The sequence below is a fragment of the Mastomys coucha genome, unplaced genomic scaffold, assembly GCF_008632895.1.
Source record: "Mastomys coucha isolate ucsf_1 unplaced genomic scaffold, UCSF_Mcou_1 pScaffold22, whole genome shotgun sequence".
NCBI classification, from domain to species: Eukaryota; Metazoa; Chordata; class Mammalia; order Rodentia; family Muridae; genus Mastomys; species Mastomys coucha.
In genome coordinates, this window is record NW_022196905.1 from 58,953,905 (window position 1) to 58,977,152 (window position 23,248).

Consider the following 23,248-nt stretch of genomic DNA (forward strand, 5'->3'; position numbering starts at 1 on the left):
CTTGTTGATTGTCAACTTTCTTCCCACCTTTCTCTTTTCTGGACTTTTCAGACGTAATATTCATGGAGTAAGCAAAGAGAAAATATCAAGAATGCTCGAGCACTATCAGCGCTTTGTCTCCGTGCCGATAATCATGAGTTCTTCAGATCCAGAGAAGACGGAGCGGATTGAGTTGTGTGCATATGCTTCTGAGGATAGAAATCCTAGGTGGGTTAAAGTACAGGACTTGCAAAAATGCAGTGTGAAGCTATGGTTTCTTTTTTAGTGATAGCTTTGAAGACTTGAAATCACCGCTGATAAGCTAAAAATAAAGAGGTTTTATTTTCTATTTAAACAGTTTCACCTGAAGTCAGTTGAGGATGTTATCAAGAGAAGTAAGAGTTCATGTGAAAGATAATTTTTTCCCTTTGAGCTGAGGGTTTGCGACCTGCGGTTATACAGTGAATACACTTGTCTTTTTTTGAGTATTTTCCTTTTCTTTTCATTGTTTTTGTGCACATTAACTTTTACTTTTTATTTTTAATTTCTTTTAAGGTTTTAGTGATTGTATTTTTAAATTTTCACATAGAGAATTCAGTTACTGTTAGATGTGATTTTACTTGGAAAAGCTTAATGGGAGCATTGGGTCTTTGAGAATTCCTAAGATAAAGGAAGATGACTTGACAAACTGAATAAGGACAAATTGTTGAAGTTGAAAGTATAATGCTATGAGTTGGAAGCTAACATCCAGAATGATTTTAAAACATTTAATAAATGACATCTTAAATGGTAGCTCCCTACCATCAAAGAAAAAATTTCTGTCTGTCCGTCCATCCGTCCGGCTGTCTGTCTGTCTGTCTTCCTTTCTTTCTCTCTCTTCCTTTCTTTTTCTCTCTCTTTCTCTCTCTCTCTCTTTCTCTTCTTTTTCCTTCCTTTTTTTTTTCTCCAATACAGGGTTTTACTGTGTCTCTCTGGCTATTCTAGAACTTGCTTTGTGTATACCAGGTGGCCTTGAACTCACAGAGACCTGCCTGCCTTGGCCTCCAAGTTTTGAGGCTAAAGTCCTGTGGCATCACTGCTTGGCTTCTTTATTTTTTTCTTAATCATGTAAATTATGTTGTGTTACTGCTCTAGGTAGTAACTTGATCCTGGAAGTGCAGTGTTTAAAAATGAGGCAGACTGGAGTCTTATGTAGTAGCCAGCTTATATTTAGGGCATCAGGTAATTTATATTCTGAGGGCATTTTAGGGGTTAAGTAAGGTCTTGTGAGTAAAGTTCATGTTGCATAGAGTAAACCTGTTGAATAATAATTATAGAAACATAATGGGTAAGCCCACTCCTATTTACCACACGTGGGAGGGGCACAAAAGCACTTTCCAAATACAACCCATGTTGTAAGAAGAGCGGTCACAAGCTCTCAGAGATCTCATGTAGACTACGTTCTGACAGTATTGGTTTTGAGATCCTGTAGATAGGTGGTTCTCAACCTACCTAGTGCTTCTGCCTTTTAGTACATCTCATGTGGTCACCCCAACCATAAAATTATTTTTGCTGCTACTTCATAACAGTAATTTTCCTTCTGTTATGAATTGTAATGTAAATATATGTTTCCCAATGGTCTTAGGTAACCCTGTGAAAGGGTTGACAGTGGTTGCCACCTACAGGTTGAGAAATAAAACTTTTTTTGTAGGGAATGTAGACCTACTGTAACATATGCTAAGTTATGGATGTGAAGGAAGCCAGCAAGGTATGGTCCTCCTTTGTGAGCACATGCGAACCTTCATTGAAATAGTCAATGTCTCATTGTGACTGACGGCTGAAGGGCACTGTCCAGCCCGAAGAGTCCGCTGTGTCTGCTTCACATGGTGTTCCATGTTGGTAAAGAATTGTGTTTGTGGTGCTGGAGAGATGGCTCAGTGGTTAAGAGCACCGACTGCTCTTCCAGAGTCCTGAGTTAATTCCCAGCAACCACATGGTGGCTCACAACCATCTGTAGTGGGATCTGACGCCTTCTTCTGGTGTGGCTGAAGAGAGCGACAGTATATACCCACATACATGAAATTAAAAAAAAAAAGAGAGAGAGAGAATTGTGTTTGTTCTATTTCAGGGAAAGGTTAAGATTAGTTCTTATCATTATTTCTTCCACCAGTCTGGGGATTGAACTCAAGGTCCCATATTTGTTGGGCTAGTATTCTGCCTCTGAACTCTGAACTGTTGAGTTACATATATCCCCATCCCAGCTTTTTTTTTGTTTTGTTTTGTTTTTTTTTTTTTTTTTTTTTTTTTTTTTTTTTTTTTTTTTTTTTTTTTTTTTTTTGAGACAGAGTTTCTCTGTATAGCCTTGGCTTTCCTGGAACACACTCTGTAGACCAGGCTGGCCTCAAACTCAGAAATCCGCCTGCCTCTGCCTCCCAAATGCTGGGATTAAAGGCGTGTACTACCACTGCCTGACCCCATCCCAGCTTTTATAATTTTGGGGTAATCTAATTTTAAATATTTAGAATAAATGCTAAGTGCTGTCTGGCTGCATGATTCTTAAATTTAAATCATAGAATTAATCACACTGTGAGGAAACTTTCTTACCACACTTGAAATGTCTTGTAGCCCAAGAGACAGTGAAGCTGTTACATCTGCCAAAGAAGACAGCATCTCATCTGCACCTCCGAAGCACGAAGAGAAGACCCTTGAAGTAGCCACACAAGCAGTGTTACCTGTCAGTGATTCCGTGCTCCCTCATCCCAGTTTAAACAGAGGAAGAAAGGAGTTGGGTGACGTGAGTCACGGTGGTCATGGCCACTTCTTTCAGGAAGCCCCGAGTACCTATTTTCCTAACCCTGAAAGCAAAGTTCAAACCACAGAGAGAAGTGAGAAAGAACAAGAGATGATGTCTGAAAAAGAGCATTCTGAAGCAGAGGCATGGAGTCCTGCGGACGGAGCATCATCAAATGGTTACTGTGCTGAGGATAATCAAGAAGCCTGTGAGTTTGCAAGTGCAGCCACACTTCCAAGTGAAAAGCCCTCACCTCCTGACATAATGGAAGAAAGAGCGGCAGGAAAGAAGAAGACCATTGGAAAACAAAAAAGCAAATCATCTTTGGAAAAAGTTTCCAAACACGAGCTGTCAAATTTTGTTGGTGACTGGCCAGTTGATAAGACAATTAGCCAGAGAACCAAAAAGAACCGTAAAACTGAAAAAGGTTTATCTGTACAAAGTGACAAAAAGTGTAATCAGCCGCAGTCCAACAAAGTATCGGATACTAGGGTATCTGTGGATACAGATCCTACCCAGCACCAAGGCTCTCCACATGGCAGTGATGGTCTTCCAGAAGCGGCCAGTAGCTATCACTATGATTCTTACTCAAGTACCGAGCAGACCTCACTCAGCACTGTGAGCGACTGGCCCTCGTCTGCTTCCTTAGCGCAGAGAGAACACAGATCAAGAATGCCAAAAGTTGCTCTAAGTGAACCCAATGTAGAATTTGGAACTAATGACAACCTGGGTGAAATACCCTTATATCCATCACACGAGGCCTACTGGGGGACAAGCCCTGAAGAACTGAAGACGCTGAGTTCCAACTTTCGAAGTTCTGAAATGCTCCCCAGTAAAACAGCTCATGAGCATCGTCAGACGTCCCTGAGTACAATGGTTCACAGCCAGCACACACTGCCCCTTACCTTTTCCAGCAGTGCAGCAACTCTTCCTGGAGTAGTGGGGCCCCGCTCTCTCACAGAATTTCCAGTGGGGGTGTCTGGAATTGTCTCTGGAATAGATACAGGCACTTGTACCCAGACTGAGCCCCAAGATTTTGCTCTCTTGTGGAAAATAGAAAAGAATAAAATCAATGTTTCAGATTCTGTCAGAGTGTTGATAGGAAGATTAGATGGGTTTAAGCCAAAAGATTTCACACTTAATAGAAAAGTAAATGTTCAAGAAACAATTCCGTATAGAGTAATGCATGATAAAAGTACATTTGTTGAAGAAAGTGAGCTTACCAGTGCTGATGAATCTGAAAATCTTAACATCCTTTGCAAACTATTTGGATCCTTTTCCTTAGAAGCCCTGAAAGATTTATATGAGAGATGTAATAAAGACATTATTTGGGCCACAAGCCTCTTGTTGGATTCTGAGACTAAGCTGTGTGAGGACACTGCGGTTGAGAACTCCCCCAAGTCATATAGTGAGTCACAGGTTGGGCCATTTTCTATGGGCTTGGACTTGAAGGAAATTATTAGCCACAGAGGAACCTCAGAAGGTTCTAATTCTTCTGTATCAGAATTTAGTCCAGGAATTGGTATCAGGAACACCAGTGCACAGTCTGCTGGTAACCCAGAAAAGGGGAGCTCAGAGCAGGAAGGAAGAGGAGCTATAAATCCTGAAAACCCTGAGTTAATAACGAGAATATTCCCTAATGTGGCTGTAAACATAAAGAGTAATAATGAAATAGTGCCTGACCGTCAGGCTGAATTGTCAGGTGCATACACCTTTAAGCAGCCTCTTTCTCTTACTCCACGATCTTATATCCCTAAAGATGTTAGTGAAATAGAAAAAAATCTAGTAGTGACAGAGACTAGAGACAATATTCATTCTTTTCTAAATTTATCTGATATTATAAACTCTGCAACAAGCACTTCAAATCCTGAATTAAATGAAGATGTTTATCTTACTGGCTCTTTTGAAGTAAAGAAAAATGAAAATCTTCCTAAGGATTATGTGAAATTTGCAAACATGGAAGAATTTATCAATGAAGATAAACAGGAAATGGAGAAAAATCTAATGCCAGGAACTGGTTGGTCAGCAGGAGTTAGTGAAGAGGGTAAAACGGAAGTATTGACTCCTGAACCAGTGACAGCCAAATCTCTGACCATAGACTGTCTGGAGCTGGCATTACCCCCTGAGCTGGCTTTCCAACTTAACGAGCTATTTGGCCCAGTTGGTATTGATTCAGGTAAGGAAGAAATAAATTATCTCTGTGTGTGTGTGTGTGTGTGTGTGTGTGTGTAAATAGCATATAGTTTCTATTTCAGTTGCAATTTTTGTTGGCTGAATGTATCTGATTTATGTCACATAATTTTACATAGTGCCTTATTTTTGACATAACATGTTTTTTAAAGGATTTAAAGCAATTAATTTGAAGTAGAGAATATTTATATAGAATTTTAAATTTCAATATATCTATGAGCATGTTGCCAGTTTTTCTGGTACTTCCTTTACATGTATTTGCAAAAGTGAGTTTTTGGAAAAAGAGTCCGTTGGTGCTGTTTCTGATAGACTGAAGCAGGGATTAATTTCCTAGCATACTGTTATGGGAAGTCTCAGCTAGAGGAATGTATTAAGTTATTGGGGCATGTGATAACTTAAATAGATTCATTAGGAAGTTTTCCATGTTGTACCAATTAAGTATGAAAACAATGGCATAGAATATAAAAATATCCCATGTAAATAGAAATGTGTTAGTAATTAATGACAAAATTTAATATGCATGTGGTAGTTGAGTATATTTTCTGCAAATGTGCGATGAGTAATGATTATATTTTTTCTTTTTGTTCCCTTTACAAGGGTCTCTAACAGTTGAGGATTGTGTGGTTCATATAGATCTGAATCTGGCTAAAGTGATTCATGAGAAATGGAGAGAATCTGTAATGGTTGGTAACTTCCTTGTATGAAGACCCCCATTCCCCATGCCATTTTTCTCATACACGCATACAGATTTATACACATGCACCATAATTTTTAAAAATACTGAAAATTTTAAAAAACAGAGCTCTCGTCGGGTAGTGGTGGTGCATGCCTTTAATCCCAGCACTTGGGAGGCAGAGGCAGGTGGATTTCTGAGTTCGAGACCAGCCTGGTCTACAGAGTGAATTCCAGGACAGCCAAGACTATACAGAGAAACTCTGTCTTGGAAAAAAACAAAAAAACAAAAAAAGAAAACAAAACCAGAGCTCTGTAAGTAGGGGGAAATATATATATATATATATATATATATATTATATATATATATATATATATATATATATATATATATATATATATATATAATATATATATACACACACACACATACACATACATATGTAGATATTCCTTTTATTTTTTACTCTTTATGTACAGTGATGTTTTGCCTACATGTATATCTATATGAGGGTATCAGATCCCCAGGAACTAGAGTTACAGTTTGCCATGTGGGTGCTGGGAGTTGAACCAGGGTCCTCTGGAAGAGCAGCTAATGTTCTTAACCGCTGAGCTGTCTCTCTAGCCAACATGGCTATTCTTAGTAATTTTATTATTTTGCTTAAGTTTGATTATTTTACTTTTTTTTTTTTTTTGGTTTTTCGAGACAGGGTTTCTCTGTGTCGCCTTGGCTATCCTGGAACTCACTCTGTAGACCAGGCTGGCCTCAAACTCAGAAATCTGCCTGCCTCTTATTTTACTTATTTTTAATAGTGATTCATAGTTCACAAGAAGAACTGATACAGCCTGTAGCCTTGTTTGCCATTGCATCCTCCTTTGCTAATCCTTGCTCTCTGCCTTTGTGTTCAGGAGCGACAGAGACAGGAGGAGGTTTCTCGAGGCAAGCGCATGCAAGGTAAAGTACATCTTTGACTTACACTTTGCCTTGAAATGTTGACTGCATAATTTTTAATTCATTCTAAATGTACTTCCATAAAATATCTTACTCAAAGATTTAAAAAAAATGTGTGTGTGTGTGCGCATGTATGTATGGAGAGAGTGTATGGCATAGGGTACGCATAGAGGTCAGAGGGAAGCCTGCAGGTATCTCCTACCTCGTGGATTCTAGGGGCTGAACTCAGGTTTGGCAACAGATGCCTTTACTCACTATGTCCTCAAGAATTTTGATTTACAAATGAAAAAATAACCTCTCGTGTGTGTGTGTGTGTGTGTGTGTGTGTGTGTGTGTGTGTGTGTGTGTGGTTTCTTTGAGACAGGGCCTTTTTTTTGTAGCCCTGGCTGTCCTAGAACTTGCTTTAGGCAAGGCTGGCCTTGAACTCACAAGAGATTGCCCTGCTTCTGCCACCATAGGGCTAAAATTAAAGGTGTGTGCCACCACCACCCAGCAAGAAAAAAAATTTGTTTTTTAAAGATTTATTTATTTTAGGTGAGTGCACTATGATTGTCTTCAGACACACCAGAAGAGGACATTGGATCCCAGTACAGATGGTTGTGGAGCCACTGTGTGGTTGCTAGGAATTGAACTCAGGTTGTCTGAAAGAGCAGTTAGTGCTCTTAACCTCTGAGCCATCTCTCCAGCCCAAGAAATCCTTTTAAAAATACTTGCCTTTTTGTGTATTTATTGAGATAGTTTGTAGCCAAGGCTGGTCTTAAATTTGCAATACTTCTTTAAAGCTTTCTGATTGCTGGGATCATAACATGCCTGGCTACAAATAAGTGTTCTCTGTGTCTGTCTGTCTGTCTGTCTGTCTCTCTATCTGTTTGTCTGCCTGCCTCTCTCTCTCTCTCTCTCTCACACACACACACATACACACACACACACACACACACTCACACACACACACACACACACACACACACACACACACACACACACACACAAAGATTAACAGTAAATCTTGATGCAGAATAGAAACCTAGAGGGAACTAAGGCTGCGCACGGTATGTTTATCATGACTGCCCCAGTATCTCCAGCATGCTCTGACATGTTGTCAAAGTGCTTCTTCATAAGGTTTTGAAAAACTTCTGGCTTATTTTCTTGATAGCATTATAGAGTTATTAGTTGGCTATTTACATGTTTATTGATATTATTGTCTTAGACTACAAAAGTAAACCTGCTTTTATGATAAATCCTGTCAACTTGAAGCTCCTTGATTCCAGATGACTTCTTATCCAGTATAGTCTCCAGTGACTCTGTCATGGCAGGCCTGGGAAGGGCCTCCTTTTGTACAGGAGCACCTTGAGTACTTCTGTGCGCTCCACACAGTACCGAAGGCGAGGAACTCTAGCTTGAAGATTTTCGAGTATAAGTATAGGAACCCCTGGGCTGAGAATGAAAGCCATAAATTGGGAGGAGTACTCCTCCTCAGTATGGGAGGAGAGGGGGAGGCAGGGGTGAACATGATCAAAACTCAAGGTGTGAGATTTTTAAGAGTTAAAAAAGAGAGAGAGGGAGAAAGCTGCCCAAGGTAGAAGTGACTGGACTATATTGTGGTTATGTGACTGCCTGTGGCTGCAGCAGCTGCTGTCTCTTCGCTCCCCACAGAGACAGGAGTGTGCCTGTTCCCCTTAGAGATGCTGTGTCACATGTTAACTCCTGTTACTGTGAACCTCATGCTTTGTTCTTTATTTTGAACGTAACTTGCTGTTTATAGTATCCTCTGGTCTGTTAGTATTTGTCAGCATGTTGCTCTCCTCAGTTCTAGGAGTAGGAGAATAGGGATGAGCACAGCTCTCCCTGTTGCTCACTACCCAGCATTAACTGTTTTGTTGGGGAAGGAGGGAGTCAGAGTGACTTGGAAAAGAGCGGGGAGCATTGAGCTCATTATGGCTATACCTAGGTCATTGCTCACGTGAAATATTTGCTTGTAGTTATGTGAAGGTTTATTTTGAATTCTGAGAGTCATAAGCTGAAAAGGACTTTAAAATCCCTTGTTTCTTTTGTCTTGTGACTAATGCTTACTTTGTACATTAATCACTGAATCTGTGACACTACTTAATATTACTCTTATAGATCCTTTGCTGGCTGGACATACTGTTCTTGATAATTCTGAACAAAAATCATCTCAGAAAACAGGCAAAAGGTTATTGAAGACTTTAGCAGCACCCGAGACCCTGGATCACTGGAACACTCAAACAAAAAAAGTTTCACTTCGAGAAATAATGTCAGAAGAAATTGCCTTACAGGAGAAACATGACTTGGTATGGGTTGGCACGGACAATAACCCGTGGACAATAACCCGTGCAGTGTTATGTACATGTGATTCTCATTTAACTTTGTGTTCTCATATTTAACCTGGCTGAAGGCAATATTAAAACTGAAGGGTGTATAGACAGAATCTGAAGTTGACATTTTGTTTCTAGTTGACACTCTGATATGCGTAAGCTGTCGGTTTAAGTATGTGTGTTTTAGGTTTAATTATTTCAGGCAGTCAAGTTGTGTCATTGGTAGTTTTGTTTGTTTAGTTTTGTTTTGTTTCATTTTTGAGGCAGGGTTACTCTGTATAGCCTTGGCTTTCCAGGAACTCACTTTATATAGCAGGCTGGTCGTGAACCCAAAGATCTCATTCTGTCTCCTGTGTGCTGGGGTTAAAGGTGTGAGCCACCATTGACTGGCTTCACTGGTAATTTTAAATATTTACTTCAGTAATTTTTTTACTTGTAGAAAAATATGAAATCTTTCATTTAAGGATAGTATCATACATTATTTGGGTCACAATAACTGTATTGCTTTTTTAAGATATGTCATCCTCATAGGATAAGATCTTAAGTTTATAATCCAGCCATGTTAGAATTTGTAGTTTAGAAACATGACCCTTTAGATCACTAGGACTCTTAGCATTGAGGATTATTTGTAGGGGAGTTAATTTAGGTTATAAAGCATATTGGAAATATTTTTGTTTGTTTCTTTTGAGATAGGCCCTCGTGCACCTCAGGTGTGTCTGCTCTGCTTGTTCCCATTACTCTGTGACATGCTCACTTAGTCATTTCCTGGGCAGAGCTTTATAGCCTCCCTCTTTTTTTTTTTTTTTTTTTTTTTTTTTAAGATTTATTTATTATATGTAAGTACACTGTAGCTGTCTTCAGACACACCAGAAGAGGGCATCAGATCTCATTACGGATGGTTGTGAGCCACCATGTAGTTGCTGGGATTTGAACTCAGGACCTTTGAAAGAGCAGTCAGTCCTTTTAACCGTTGAGCCATCTCTCCAGCCCTACAGCTTTCCTTCTTACTGCTGTTTGGTGCTACAAATGGGTTTAATGTGACTAAACTTTAAACAGATAATTCTAGTTGTTGTTATTAAAATTTCTAATTTAGAAAGTTTCAGGGTTACTTTAATTGCCTTTGAAATTTTATAGAAGGGTTATTTTTCAGAGATTAGAGTCTTAATGACAAGCAAAACGTATTTAACTTATGTTGTCAACACTAGAAAGCATTAAAGTTACTTTAAGAAGTTCCTCTCCCCCTCTCCCTCTGTCTCCCCTCTTGTTTGTGTGTTGGGACAGGGTTTCTCTGTGTAGTCCTGGCTGTCCTGAAATTCACCCTGTAGAGCAGGCTGGCAGGCTGATTTACCTGCCTCTGTCTCCCTCCCGCGTGCTGGGATTAAAGGGATGTGTCACCACTGTCTGGCTACTTTAACAGTCTTTTTCATAACTTAGTTTAGAATTTAAAAGAAGATACTCTAGGAACTCCAGGGAGATGGCTCAATGAGAAAGAATATTTTCTTTTCCTTTTTTTTTTAAAGATTTATTCATTTATTATATATAAGTACACTGTAGCTGTCTTCATATACACCAGAAGAGGGAATCAGATCTCATTATAGATGGTTGTGAGCCACCATGTGGTTGCTGGGATTTGAACTCAGGACCTTTTAAAGAGCAGTCAGTGCTCTTAACCTCTGAGCCATCTCTCCAGCCCGAGAAAGAATTTCTGTCAAGCATGAGGCCTTAAATTCAAACCCTTCAACACCACCATAAAGTTTTTAAAAAAGTGGGTGTGCTAGCACCTGAGCTGTTGGGCATGTACAGGGAGAGCACTGTGGAGAGAGCATCTAAAGGAAGAAAGTAGGCTGTGATGGAGCTGTCACAGGGAGCATGCGGTGCACACCACTCTGTGCCACACAGGCAGGGACAGAGAACTATTGTAGGAAACTATTTAGGAAAGTCTGACAGTTTTACTTTTTTGTGCTTGGATTTCAGTACATAGCCCAGACTGGACTTGAACTCTCTACCTTTCTATCTTATATGCTAAGCATTATACACATTTGGAACTCTGCTTGGCTGGAATAATAGTTCTAGATAGGCAGCTTTATAAGTAATAATACTCTTATAGTTAATAGTGCTAAGGTTTTCTGTTAACCTGAATTTGTAACGTATATATAACTGTAGCTCCTACCCATTGAGGAAAATAGGGTTTTGAGTATGGTCACAGCATCACCTGGTGTCTGTCAGTGTGGACTCATGGGAGACATTTCTTTTGGGTTTCAGTTCCAGAAAAGCAATACTTCTCCTGAGCCACTGGTTTTTATTTAATGGACACTGAGAATGTTTTTTTCCTCCTTTGCTTTTGCTACTCGGGGCTCAGAACTAAATTTGTCGCAATTTACAGGATTGGCATTGGACTTACATATTAATTTTACTTACTGGCTAATCTTTGGCTTTGTTTATTTGTATCCTATTTTTTTAATAGTTACATTGATTAATGATTAATGTCCCAATTAAAGCATCATTGTGTGATTTGTTGTATGAATATCATAGCATTTGTACCAGCCTGGTATGGTCCACTCCACACTTAGGCTACAGCATACACCAGTTTATATGTGGTCCATTTTTACTGAAGCATTGTTGTGTATATATGACTGTATATGTAGCGTCATCCTAGCTGTACTGTATAATAGACTGTTGGGTGTATGTATGTGTATGTGACAATATGTATTTATTAGCATCTTCAAATGATTGTCAAAAATGGGATAGAAATAAATAATGTAAGAATACTTATATTAGTTCATCCTATGATCAGTGAAGAAAGTTTGTGATTGCTTATAAATCATTGGTCTCTTTGCAACAAAATAATTAGGCTTTTGTTCAGTATTGTCTAGCTTATAAATTCTTATAAATTTTCATCTTATGGGTGATTGTTTTCTGTTTTGTTTTAGAAAAGGGAGACACTTATGTTTGAAAAAGACTGTGCCACAAAACTAAAGGAGAAGCAGCTCTTTAAAATATTTCCAGCCATTAATCAAAATTTCCTGGTGGACATTTTCAAAGATCACAAGTGAGTGAGTGCTAAGGGACTGGCTAGCGTCCCTGGACACGTTTGCCGAATGATCTGGAGTGTTCATTTAACAAATTGATAAGTTTATATATATAATTCAGAAAATGAAAATTTCTAGCAACTGTCTTGTATTTCTTGTTAATTTTTTTCTTTAAAATTTTTTTTATTACTTTTTCACCATGGGAAACACACCAAGATAACAGGCAGTTGAGAGGTAGACAGTGTTTTACTTCCATTTTTAAGTTAGAATCTCATGGTGTTAAGTGGAGTTTGTTACAATACAAATATCAGCATGGAACTGTATTATCTGTGTTTGATTTTGGAAGGAAACTGAAGCTATGTATAGATCTCCAGAAGATTCATGGACTATAGATGTTGCAGTTAAAAAAGAAACATTCAGCTAATGTGCTTGAAATGGGCAGGGGCTCAGCTTGGTATGCCATGAGTTCTAGACAAGCAAGGGCTATGTAACCTGTCTCTAAAATGAATAATTTTAAGACATCAGAAATGCAGTCATCAGCGTTACCGCCTCCTGTTATTCTGGTGTTAGGAATTAAGCCCAGGTCCTTACACCTTTGCTTTGTTAAAATCACACAACAGTCCCGATGTATTCGGGCTGTCCTTAAACTTGCTATGTAGCTAAAGATGACCTTGAACTTTTGACCTTGCTGCCTCCACCTCTCCAATTCTAGGCTTACAAGTATCTGCTGTCATGGTCAATTTTATGTAGTTACAGGGATCAAACCTAGGATTTCCTGCATGTTAGTCAGGTATTCTACCACCTAGGCCACACCCCCAGCCTGGTTAATTTTGACTGTATATAAAACACAAAATTGTGTGTATTAGTGAGTGATAATATGTTTTGACCTATGTGTACATTGTGTAGTGTTTAATTAGGTTAACATGTTTTTTCCAAAGTTCTGGCTATCCTGAACTTTCTTTGTAGACCAGGCTGGCCTTGAAATCACAGAGATTGTCCTGTCTCTGCCTCCTGAGTATTGGGATTAAAGGCATGCACCACCATGCCTGGCATCATGTTTTTTTAACACCTGAGTTTTTTTACTCATTCATTCATTCGTTTATTTATTGTGTGTGCAAGCAGCAAGATGTAAGTGTGGAGGTCAGAGGACAGCTCTTGAGACTTCGCTCTCTCCTTTCAATATGTGGATTCTGGGGATCAAACTCAGGTCATCAGGTGTGGGAGCAAGACTACCTGTTGAGCTATTGCACCTGCTCATTTACTGCTGCTGCTGCTGCTGCTGCTACTACTAGTACTTTCAAAGTTTGGGACTGAGAGATGGCTCAGTGTTGAAGAACAGTCGCTGCACTTCAGAGGACCAGAATTTGATTACTAACACCATGGTGGCTTACCACTGTCAGTAAGTAACTCCAGTTCCAGGGAAACTGATGGCCTCTTCTGGACTCCTCAGGTACCAGGCATGCATATGGTACATGGACATACATGGAGGTGAAACATCCATACACATAGAATAATAAATAAAATGCTAACAGACCTTGCAAGACACTTTTCTAGCTTCTAAAATCACCTACACATAACAATGTATTACTCATATTTAATTGTAACTTAGTACCCATGATTCTCTCCGTTCTTCCTCCTCAGTGTTTTTCACTATGGATGATTAAACTAGAGTCAGATATATGCTAGGCAGGTGCTCTATCACTGAGCTGTATTCCCAACCAGTTTTATTTTTATTTTAAGACAGGATTTTACTCTTTATCCCAGTCTGGCCTTAAATTTGTGATCCTCCTGCCCTAGCTACCTCAGTAGCTAGAATTGTGGTATGTGCCATTGTGCCTGGCTTGGTAGCATTTTTGACAATTAGATTTTGAAGCTGGGGATAAAGTGCTTGGCTGGAATGCACAGCATTAAGTGGGGAGGCAGGCAGGTCTTGGAGTTTAGACTAACTTGATCTCTGTAGCAAGTTCCTGAGCACCCAGCACTGCACTGAGACCTATCTTAAAAAAAAAGTTGAGACCTGTAACTTTTCATTTTCCCTGAGATCACTCTTGAGTCTTTAAGTGTGTTATGTTTCAGTATTAAAAACTTAAAACTAAGCCAATTTCTTAACTTTTTAAAATTAAAAATATTTATTACTATTTTATGGATATGAGTGTTTGCCCACATGTATGTATGTGTGCCCCATGTATGCCTGGAGCTCACAGAACTGGAACTGGAGTTACACACAGTTGTGAGCAGTCATGTAGATGCTGGGAACCAAACCTGGGTTCTCTGCAAAAGCAGCCACTGCTCTTAGAAAATGCTTAAGATGCTTAATGGTGACTATGCCATTAAGAACTTTCATTTTCCTTTATTTAAATATATTTAAACAGCTATTCACTGGAAAACACTGTACAGTTTCTAAACTGTGTTCTTGAAGGAGACCCTGTGAAAACAGTTGTAGCTCAAGAGTGTGTTCACCAAAATGAGAATAGTACTTCTCATACTGCACAGAAATCGAAAGAGAAAAAGGTATGGAGTGTTTTGATCTTTTACTCTGTTGGCAAGTAAATGTATATAAAAATATGTTTTGCTTATTGAGTATAATAATTTAATGATTATTTTTTACCATTTTGAGTAGATTGAAAGTTTAATGACCAGTAACATACTTTTAAAGAATATCTGTGTACTCAGAGAATGAATTTATACCTAAGTATGTTCTTATTTAATATTGGTATACAATGATAAGCATCTAAATTTAAATTCCTGTAGATTCTGTGTAGACTTTTCTTTCTTTCTTTCTTTTTTTTCCTTAGGCAGGGTTTCTCTGTATCCCTGGCTCTCCTGGAACTTGCTGTGTGTAGATCAGGCTGGACTCTCAGAGATCCATCTGCCTCTACCTCGGTGTAGATGTTTCTGTGTAAACACAGTAGCTTATGAGGCATAATTAAACAGCAGTGGTTTTTAGTATATCATAGATCTTAGACTCTGAATATGTGGGCAGAAATATTTAACTTCTTTCTTAAGTGGTTTCTCTGTTTTACCTTGAAAATACCTTGTTCTAAGTTTGGATAACGCGTTATAAATCAATAAGATTGTAGTTGATTTTTACTTGTAATCTTGTATCAGCATCAGAACTTCTTGTTGCTTTATTTTATTTTATGTATTTGGGTGTTTTACCTACATGCATATATGTATATCTGTGCGTGCAGGGCCGATGAAGGCCAGAAAAAGTATCAGATCCCTTCAGAATTCTAGTTACAGGAAGTTGTCAGACTCCATGTAGGTGCTGGGAACCAAGCCCCCAGGCCCTCTGCAAGAGCAGCAAGTACTCTTAACATTGAACCCTCTCTACAGCCCCCTTCCATCTCTACAGCCCCTTCCTTCTTTGTTTTGATTGTTTTTGAGTCAGGGTTTCGCTATATAGCCCTGGCTGGCCTAGAACAATATGTAGACCAGAGTGGCCTTGAACTCAGAGATCCTCTTGCCTCTGTCTCTAAAATACTGTGATTAAAGTTGTGGGTCACCATGCCTGACTCATAATTAAGTTTTTTTGTAAAGCATGGTGATGTCTGTTATTTTAAACCTCTACAGTTCCAGGGTCTAAGCAGATATTAGTGAGGAGATTATATAACTATTAGGTTAGTTTTTCTTAGTATTTTTACTGGTTAGAAATATATATAACATAATAATACAATGTTTTTATAGTACTTACATGTATATGGTACATACAGTATTATATATAATACTGCTAAGGTTTGCATAGATGAATTAAAACCATTCATCTCAAGATAAGACATAGATTGCTGTTTGTAAGTAGTTCTCTGCAAAAAAATAACTTTGAAGAAAAGAATTAATGAAAAGACAGTTTGACTTAGAGATAGTTTTCAATTTTTAAACATTAGCTTTTGATATTCTAAAGCAGTGGTTCTTAACCTGCCTAATGCTGTGACTCGTTAATCCCAGTACTCGGAGGAAACAGAGGCAGGCGGATCTCTGAGTTCGAGGCCAGCCTGGTCTACAGAGTGAGTTCCAGGATAGCCAGGGCTGCACAGAGAAACCCTGCCTCATCCTTCTTCCCCCACCAAAAAGGCAATAATAATTTTGAAGAACATTTCTATGTCTCTTAAAAGTGGTTAAAAAGGGGGTAATGTTAATGACACGAAGAGCTGGTGGTAGGAAGTTCCTGACTTACAGTGCAGACACTGAGGAAAAAGATGAGCCTAGCTGTTCATTTGCTTGTTTTCCTTGCTTGCTTCCTCCCAACCCCCAAGATAGGGTTTCTCTGGATAGCCCTGGCTTCCTAGAACTCCCTCTGTAGATCAGGCCAGATCAGTCTGGCTTTGAACTTAGAGATCCACCTATCTCTGCCTCCCAATTGCTGGGATTAAACAGTCTCATATAGTTCAGAGTAGCCTCCATATAGTTTCTCATATAGTTTCTGTGTTAGCCAGGCTGTTGTGATCTTCCTGTCTGTTTATGACCATACCACACTGAACACATCCAGTTGCCTTATCTTCCTGCTTTTGTGTGGTAGCTAAATACTAGGATTACAGATGTGTATTATCATGCCTGGCTCAGGACTAGTTTGTGCATACATTTTATGACAAGAAGACATTCATTGAGAATAAGACATCTTTTCCAAGCTTTCTTTGTGTATCACACATCATGGTCTTCTAGGCAAAGAAACTGAAAGAGGCTGAGGATAGCCCGGGTGACCCATCTTTCCAGGATTTTGAGTACCCTGAGTATGATGACTACAGGGCAGAAGCTTTCCTGCACCAGCAGAAGAGGATGGAGTGCTACAGCAAGGCCAAGGAAGCCTACCGCATGGGGAAGAAGAACGTGGCCACCTTCTATGCTCAGCAGGTAACGTGAAAAACTAGTTACAATTTGTTCATCAATTGTGGTATTTAAGTAGTCTTTTAAATGCATGAAGTTTTGGCTTAACAATTGGAGAAGAATTTGGAGATTGTATAAGTGACATATAAAGTGGCCTGATATAAAAGAATGCACAATGTGAAACTTTTGTCTGCTTTGTTGAGTTTCTGTCATTGCTTTTGTATGTGTAGCGTTGTGATTACAGTTGTTCTTTAGGCCTCAGGATGAACTTGCTTTCATACATGCTCGAACAAGCGCTCTACCACTGAGCTGCATTTCCCCGTCTCCTTCCCTCCCCTCCTTTCCCCTTCCTTCTCCTCCTCATTTACCTTTTATACTGAGACTGGGTCTCAGTAAATTATCCAGGCTGCCCTTGAACTTGTTATCCTGTTTTGTAGCTTTCTAAGTTACTAGGAGTATGGGCATGTACCACTAGTGCTGGGGAATTGCGGTTTGTTTTCCTGGATTTTCCTTTAGGTTAGATTGAATCATCTGATGCTCTCCTGAGCAGTTTATCATTCACTAGTATGTTTGAACAGATAGAAGTTTCCTAGAAGAAAGAAAGCAGAAAAGGTTGTGTTACACTGGAGTCCCATGGGTCTTACGTTTTCTGATATTTTGATTTTTAGTAAAATATTTATTTATTTGTGTGTGTATGTGTGTATGTATTTGGCACATGCACATTAGTGTGTGAGTGTATATTCTTGTAGATACAGAGGCCAGAGGAGGACACCATGTATATTCCACTCACATTCCCATTTATTGCCTTAAGACAGGCAGTAAGGCAGTCTTCTGAGCTAGAAGTTCAACCTTTTAGCTAGGCTGGCTTTCCAGTGAGCTTCCAGGATTTTCCCCGAGGCTGGGTTAGGGCATATACAGCTATGCCGAGCTGTTTACATTGACTTGAACTCAGGTTGTCACAAACAGAAGGTGTCAAACTAGGATAGCCCTTTGAGCTCTAACAACAGTCCTTGGGTAGGGGGTAACTAGAAACGGTTTTAAAGGGACTGTCAAGCTGAGAGACCCACGATTATCAAAGAATATACTTTATTAATCAAATCAAACATTAAACTTACTGGTTCTTTCTTGAGCTAAATATTGTCTTGTTTTATGAATTTTGTTAAAGTATTTTGTTTTTGTTTTTGTTTTTTTAATTGTAGTACTATGGGTAGTTTTAAAACCATATAATTCACTAACTAAATTTCTCCAAAGTTTGATTCATCATCTTTTGGCCTGTTACATGAAGGTACTAAATTTAGTGTTCTGAATTTTGTTTAGGGCATTTCTACTTCTTTGCCTGTCTTAAGCGGTAATTATCAAAAGTTTCTTTTGGTGATGTGTTTATGATTAAAGGGCAGTCTTCATGAGCAGAAGATGAAAGAAGCCAATCACCTTGCTGCTGTGGAGATCTTTGAGAAAGTCAATGCCTCTCTGCTGCCACAGAATGTCTTAGACCTCCACGGGCTGCATGTGGATGAAGCTATAGAACATCTGACGGCAGTTCTACAACACAAGACAGAAGGTAGGAATGTGCTGAGGACATTGGTATTGACAGACCCTGCCAAACACGGGAATCTGCCTTGTAGACTGAGACTATCTGCTTCATTTGTAGACATTTGTATTAGTCGTTCTTCAAAGAATTTTCATTGGCATGCCATTAAGATTTCCTTCTTGGAATTATTTATATTCCTTTATTATGTCTGTTAAAGGATGGGGCACACTGTAATGTGGGAATCCTCTGTAACTTATAAATGGGATCTGCCTTGAACACTGTCTTCAGTAGATGTTTGCTCAGATACAAAAGCAAGTAAGGTGATGGGACTTTTACAGAATTGCTCCAGAGGCAGGCTTTCTAAGCACCTGCAGTGTGTCAGTGCCCTTTTCTTTCTGATGATATTTTGTCACACTGATGACAGGAAAGGCCACAGCCACCATTTCCTAAACTGTGTATTTTTCCAGGATCTTTAGCTAGATCTTTTTCAAGACCTCATTCAGTGTCACGCATAAAGTGTCTCATCGTGTAGCATCTTGCTTCACTTTCTCCAGTGGTAGTGCTCCATAGAAAGTGCAGTCTGTCTTGCTTATCTCACATACTAGTACTGGACAAGTGTTGAATTATAAAGATGTCCTGCATTGTTGTACTTTATATATATTTATCAGTTCAGCATGTATCACTTGTGATGAAGTGGGATTGGTATATAAGATTGAAAATTCAGCCTGGCAGTGGTGGCATATTCCTTTAATCCCAGCACTTGGGAGGCAGAGGCAGAGGCAGAGGCAGGCAAATTTCTGAGTTTGAGGCCAGTCTGGTTTACAGAGTGAATTCCAGGACAGCCAGAGCTATACAGAGAAACCCTGTCTCGAAAAACATTGAAAATTCATCTGCTTATTCTGAAACATTGCAACTGTGTTGAAGAGGTTATAGAATAATAAAGTACACATAGACCAGTTAATCTGTAATAAGTGCAAATATTTTAAACATCTTGTTTTTAAAATGCTTCCTTTTATGCCTCTCTCCAATCTCCTTGTTTTTCCTTTGGTTTTGTTTTGTTTTTTCCAAGACAGGGTTTTTCTATATAGCCCTGTTGTTTTGGAACTCTCTGTAGATCAGGCTGTCTGGGAACTCTGATATCTGCCTGCCTCTGCCTCCCAAGGGCTAGGATTAAAGGCATTTGCCACCTACTTGTCTCACACACATAAACATGTAGTTTTTTTTAATTCTGTATTTATTCGCTGAGATTGTTTTCTGTGTCTTCTAGCCCACTACTTAATTTTTTTTTAGACTTATTTTATGTGTATCAGTATTTTGCTTGCATGAATATCTGCATTATTTGTATACCTGGTTAGAAGAGGACGTTGTATCATCTTGAATTGAAGATATGGGTGGTTGTATGCCCTTGTATGTGTGTGGAGCTGAACCTGGGACATATGTAAGAGCAGCAAGTGCTTTATGGTGAACCATCTCTCCAGTTCAGTTTCCCCAATACTTTTAAAAACTGGAATTTTGGTGTGGTTTTGTGACACTGGGGAGATAGAAACAAATGCCGACTTGGCCCAGATAGAGTCTCCATGGCAGAAAGACTAACCACACCACTGACGTCTGACTTGAGATGGTTGAGTCTATTCTATTGCCCTTCCTTACAGGGGTATGGATGCAATGGGTGGGTGAGAATGGCTCCCTCTGAGCTCAGATGTTGGAGTCTCCAGTTGTTTGGACTACTTGGGAAGGATCAGGAGGTGTGGCCTGTCACTGGGGATGGGCTTTGAGGTTTCAAAAGCCCAGCCTATTCTGAGTTAGTTCTCTGCCTCATACTATTGGGTAATGATATAAACTCTCAGCTGCTGAGCACCATGCATCTGTTGTTGTGCTCCTTGTCATGATGGTCATGGGCTGTAAGCTCCCAATAAACTTACTTTCAGCAGTAGAAAAGTGACTAAAACAATGGGTGAGTAGTGTAGGGATGACTTAGCAGTCACACAGTGCTGCACTACTGATGGCTGCTGTGCTGTACTTAAGATCACAGAACCTACTCCTACAGTAGAATTGCTTGCCTTTGACCCTCAGTGTCCTAGTGTTAATCCTCTCTCTTCTGTCCTGAGCCACTCTCCTGCCTTTCTATGAGTTTCATTTTTGCGAGTCCATCTGTAAGTGACATTGTACAGTCTTTTCTTTTTGGCTAATTTCACTTAGCATAATGCCTTGTAGCTCAACCATGTTTTCCCCTCCCTCCCTCCCTTCCTTCGTGTGTGTGTGTGTGTGTGTGTGTGTGTGTGTGTGTGTGTGTGTGTGAACAATGTAGTAGATCTATTTAATGGAATTGTCCATGAAGATGAAATTCTCATACATGGATGGATTTGTAAAAATGCTGTCATTTATGTGAAATGTCCTTAGAGAGCAGATTAGTCATTGCTTGGGCTGGAAGGAACTGCTGACAGCCACATGACTTCTTTTTTGAGAGGAGGGAGTATTGGAAGCAAGTGTTGATCATGTAGCTGAAGCAGTTGATATGCTAAACAAACAAACAAACAAAAAAACCCAAACAACAAACATTACTAAATTATTACTGAATTGTTGTTTTGGTTTTAGAGACAATACATCAATTGCCCAGGCTGGTGTAGCCCAGGCTGGCATTGAACCTAACTCTAACACAGGTTGACATTGAACTTACAATTCTGCCTCAACCTCCAAAGTGGCTGTGATTAAGACTTTTTCAGCATGTGGCTCAGCAGTGGCTTGCCCAGGGTAGCATTTAGTCAGACCCAACTTGCAAAAAGCCATCTTGTGCATGCTTGTGGTAGCTCATCTGCTACTTTCCAGCAGGTGGCAGAAGTGCTGAATAGAAGTGCTTGGGTAGGGGTAGGAATCTGTGGGGTAGCCTGAATTATGTTTTAGTCATAATATAAAGGAGTTTTCAAAATCAAGGCTAAATAAAGACATCTGGCTCCTCTGTGCCTTGTGAGTGAAGTACACATGTACCTGTGAAGTGCTTTTGCCTTCAGATAGGCCAGAGTTTGGATGTGATTAGTTACAGAGATTCACAGGGGACAGAGGAACAAGTTAAACATCACCACGGAGATGTAGTCAGAAAATAAAGACTGGAAAGAGAGGAGAAATAACTCTATTTTAAAAAAGAAAACATAGCCGGGCGGTGGTGGCACATGCCTTTAATCCCAGCACTTGGGAGGCAGAGGCAGACGGATTTCTGAGGCCAGCCTGGTCTACAGAGTGAGTTCCAGGACAGCCAGGGCTAGACAGAGAAACCCTGTCTCGAAAAAAACCAAAAAAAAAAAAAAAAAAAAAAAAAAAAAAAAAAGAAAACATAAAGAAAGATAAAGGGAAGGAAAGCCTTTGATTTATAGCTCCCTAAAAAAAAAAAACCCCACATCGATTGGGCACAGTGTCACACACCTTTAGTCCCAACGCTCAGAAGTCAGAGGCAGATGGGTCTCTGTGAGTTTGAGGAGAATCTGGTCTACAATGTGAGTTCCAAGTCATCCAGAGCTGTATAGTGAAATGTTTAGTATATGTATATGTGTGTTTGTGTTTGTGTTTGTGTGTGTGTGTGTGTAGCTAAAGTTAAAAACTTAGGCTATTTATGAATGAGAACATAAATTTTTTACATTAAATATTTTATTATTAATAGGACTTCCTTGTTTTTATTGTTGTTGTTATTCTATTAGAGCTGTTATTGATCTCAGAATTTATATATCTACTTTCCCAAGGTCAAATATGAAGTATCAGCTGCATATTTTCAAGAGTTGAGTGTCATTCAGTATTTTAAAAAATTCTCTCCTGGGAAGAATTTAACAGTGACATTATCTTTGATAGACTATGTTAAAAGTAGATTTGCTAATAGCTAGCTGTTCCTAGAAGTGATCTGTAACATAGTAGCTGTTATTGTCTCCTTTCTTAATGTGAAGAAACAGGCACCAAGAAGCCAATAAATTTGCCCATGGACATACACACACACAGTTGATTTGTGGTAGCACTGTGATTCATACTAAAGCATTAGAGTGTTTCACTAATAAGGTTGATTCTTCTTTTTTTTTTTTTCAAGACAGGGTTTCTCTGAGTAGCCCTGGCTGTCCTGGAACTCACTCTGTAGACCAGGCTGGCCTCGAACTCAGAAATCCGCCTGCCTCTGCCTCCCAAGTGCTGGGATTAAAAGCATGCATGCACCACCACCACCGGGCTTATAAGGTTGATTCTAATTTGTCAAAATATGTCATGTAAAGCAATGTCTGAGTGAAGATGTGTAGCAATTTTTGGATATAATTAATATTATTCAGAAAGGCTTGTAGAGATTGGAAACCTCTCTCCTCAGTTAAGCGTTATTTTTCTCTCCTGGTACAGAGTCTTACTATGTCCTGCAGACTAACTTCAACTTCACTTTGTAACCCTGACTGCCGTATTCCACAACCTATCTCAGCCCCCTGCTATCAAGTGTGTGCTCAAGTCTAGTTCCACTCAAGTCTTTAGATGGAGAAACTACTTCAAGGCTCTATGTACTTTAAAACATACCCGCCCCCCCTTTAGTTTTAAATCTCTAGTACATCACAAAAATAATTTCATGTGCTTTTCAATAGTTAGATTTTCTGTGAAGAATGTAAAAAATGATTTTATTGTTCTAATTCCCACTTTAACAGAATTTAAGCAGAGTGGCGGTAAGCCCTATCTGTCGGTGATTACTGGGCGAGGAAACCACAGCCAGGGAGGAGTTGCTCGAATCAAGCCAGCTGTCATTAAATACCTCACAAGCCACAGCTTCAGGTGAGTGTAGACTTCTGCTACAGAATGTTCAAAACTCTTCAGATAGTCACTTCAGATCAGCTATCTGATTTCAGTTACAAATTGGTGCTTAAAGGATAACTTTTCTTGCTAGGTTTATATTGTCTGGAACCAAGAAACAAGAGGAAAAGATGGCTTTGTCAGTGACAATCTGCTAAGACTTTCTATTGTAAA

The 23,248-nt window shown here is 39.3% G+C and overlaps 1 protein-coding gene across 12 annotated transcripts in view; it reads left to right on the forward strand.

Moving 5' to 3' along the window:
* N4bp2 (NEDD4 binding protein 2) overlaps nucleotides 1-23,248 on the forward strand; it is a 67,094-nt gene that overhangs the window by 40,262 nt on the left and 3,584 nt on the right. For 11 of the 12 annotated variants that reach the window (XM_031342464.1, XM_031342469.1, XM_031342462.1 and 8 more), the window contains 10 exons: nucleotides 52-207; nucleotides 2,584-4,925; nucleotides 5,537-5,622; nucleotides 6,521-6,566; nucleotides 8,685-8,872; nucleotides 11,827-11,945; nucleotides 14,298-14,436; nucleotides 16,585-16,773; nucleotides 18,139-18,307; nucleotides 22,933-23,056. In XM_031342464.1, the coding sequence (XP_031198324.1) occupies nucleotides 52-207; nucleotides 2,584-4,925; nucleotides 5,537-5,622; nucleotides 6,521-6,566; nucleotides 8,685-8,872; nucleotides 11,827-11,945; nucleotides 14,298-14,436; nucleotides 16,585-16,773; nucleotides 18,139-18,307; nucleotides 22,933-23,056 (3,558 nt within the window). Of the gene's footprint in view, nucleotides 1-51; nucleotides 208-2,583; nucleotides 4,926-5,536; nucleotides 5,623-6,520; nucleotides 6,567-8,684; nucleotides 8,873-11,826; nucleotides 11,946-14,297; nucleotides 14,437-16,584; nucleotides 16,774-18,138; nucleotides 18,308-22,932; nucleotides 23,057-23,248 lie in introns of those variants that run through there. The other variant, XR_004110697.1, reaches the window with a different exon arrangement.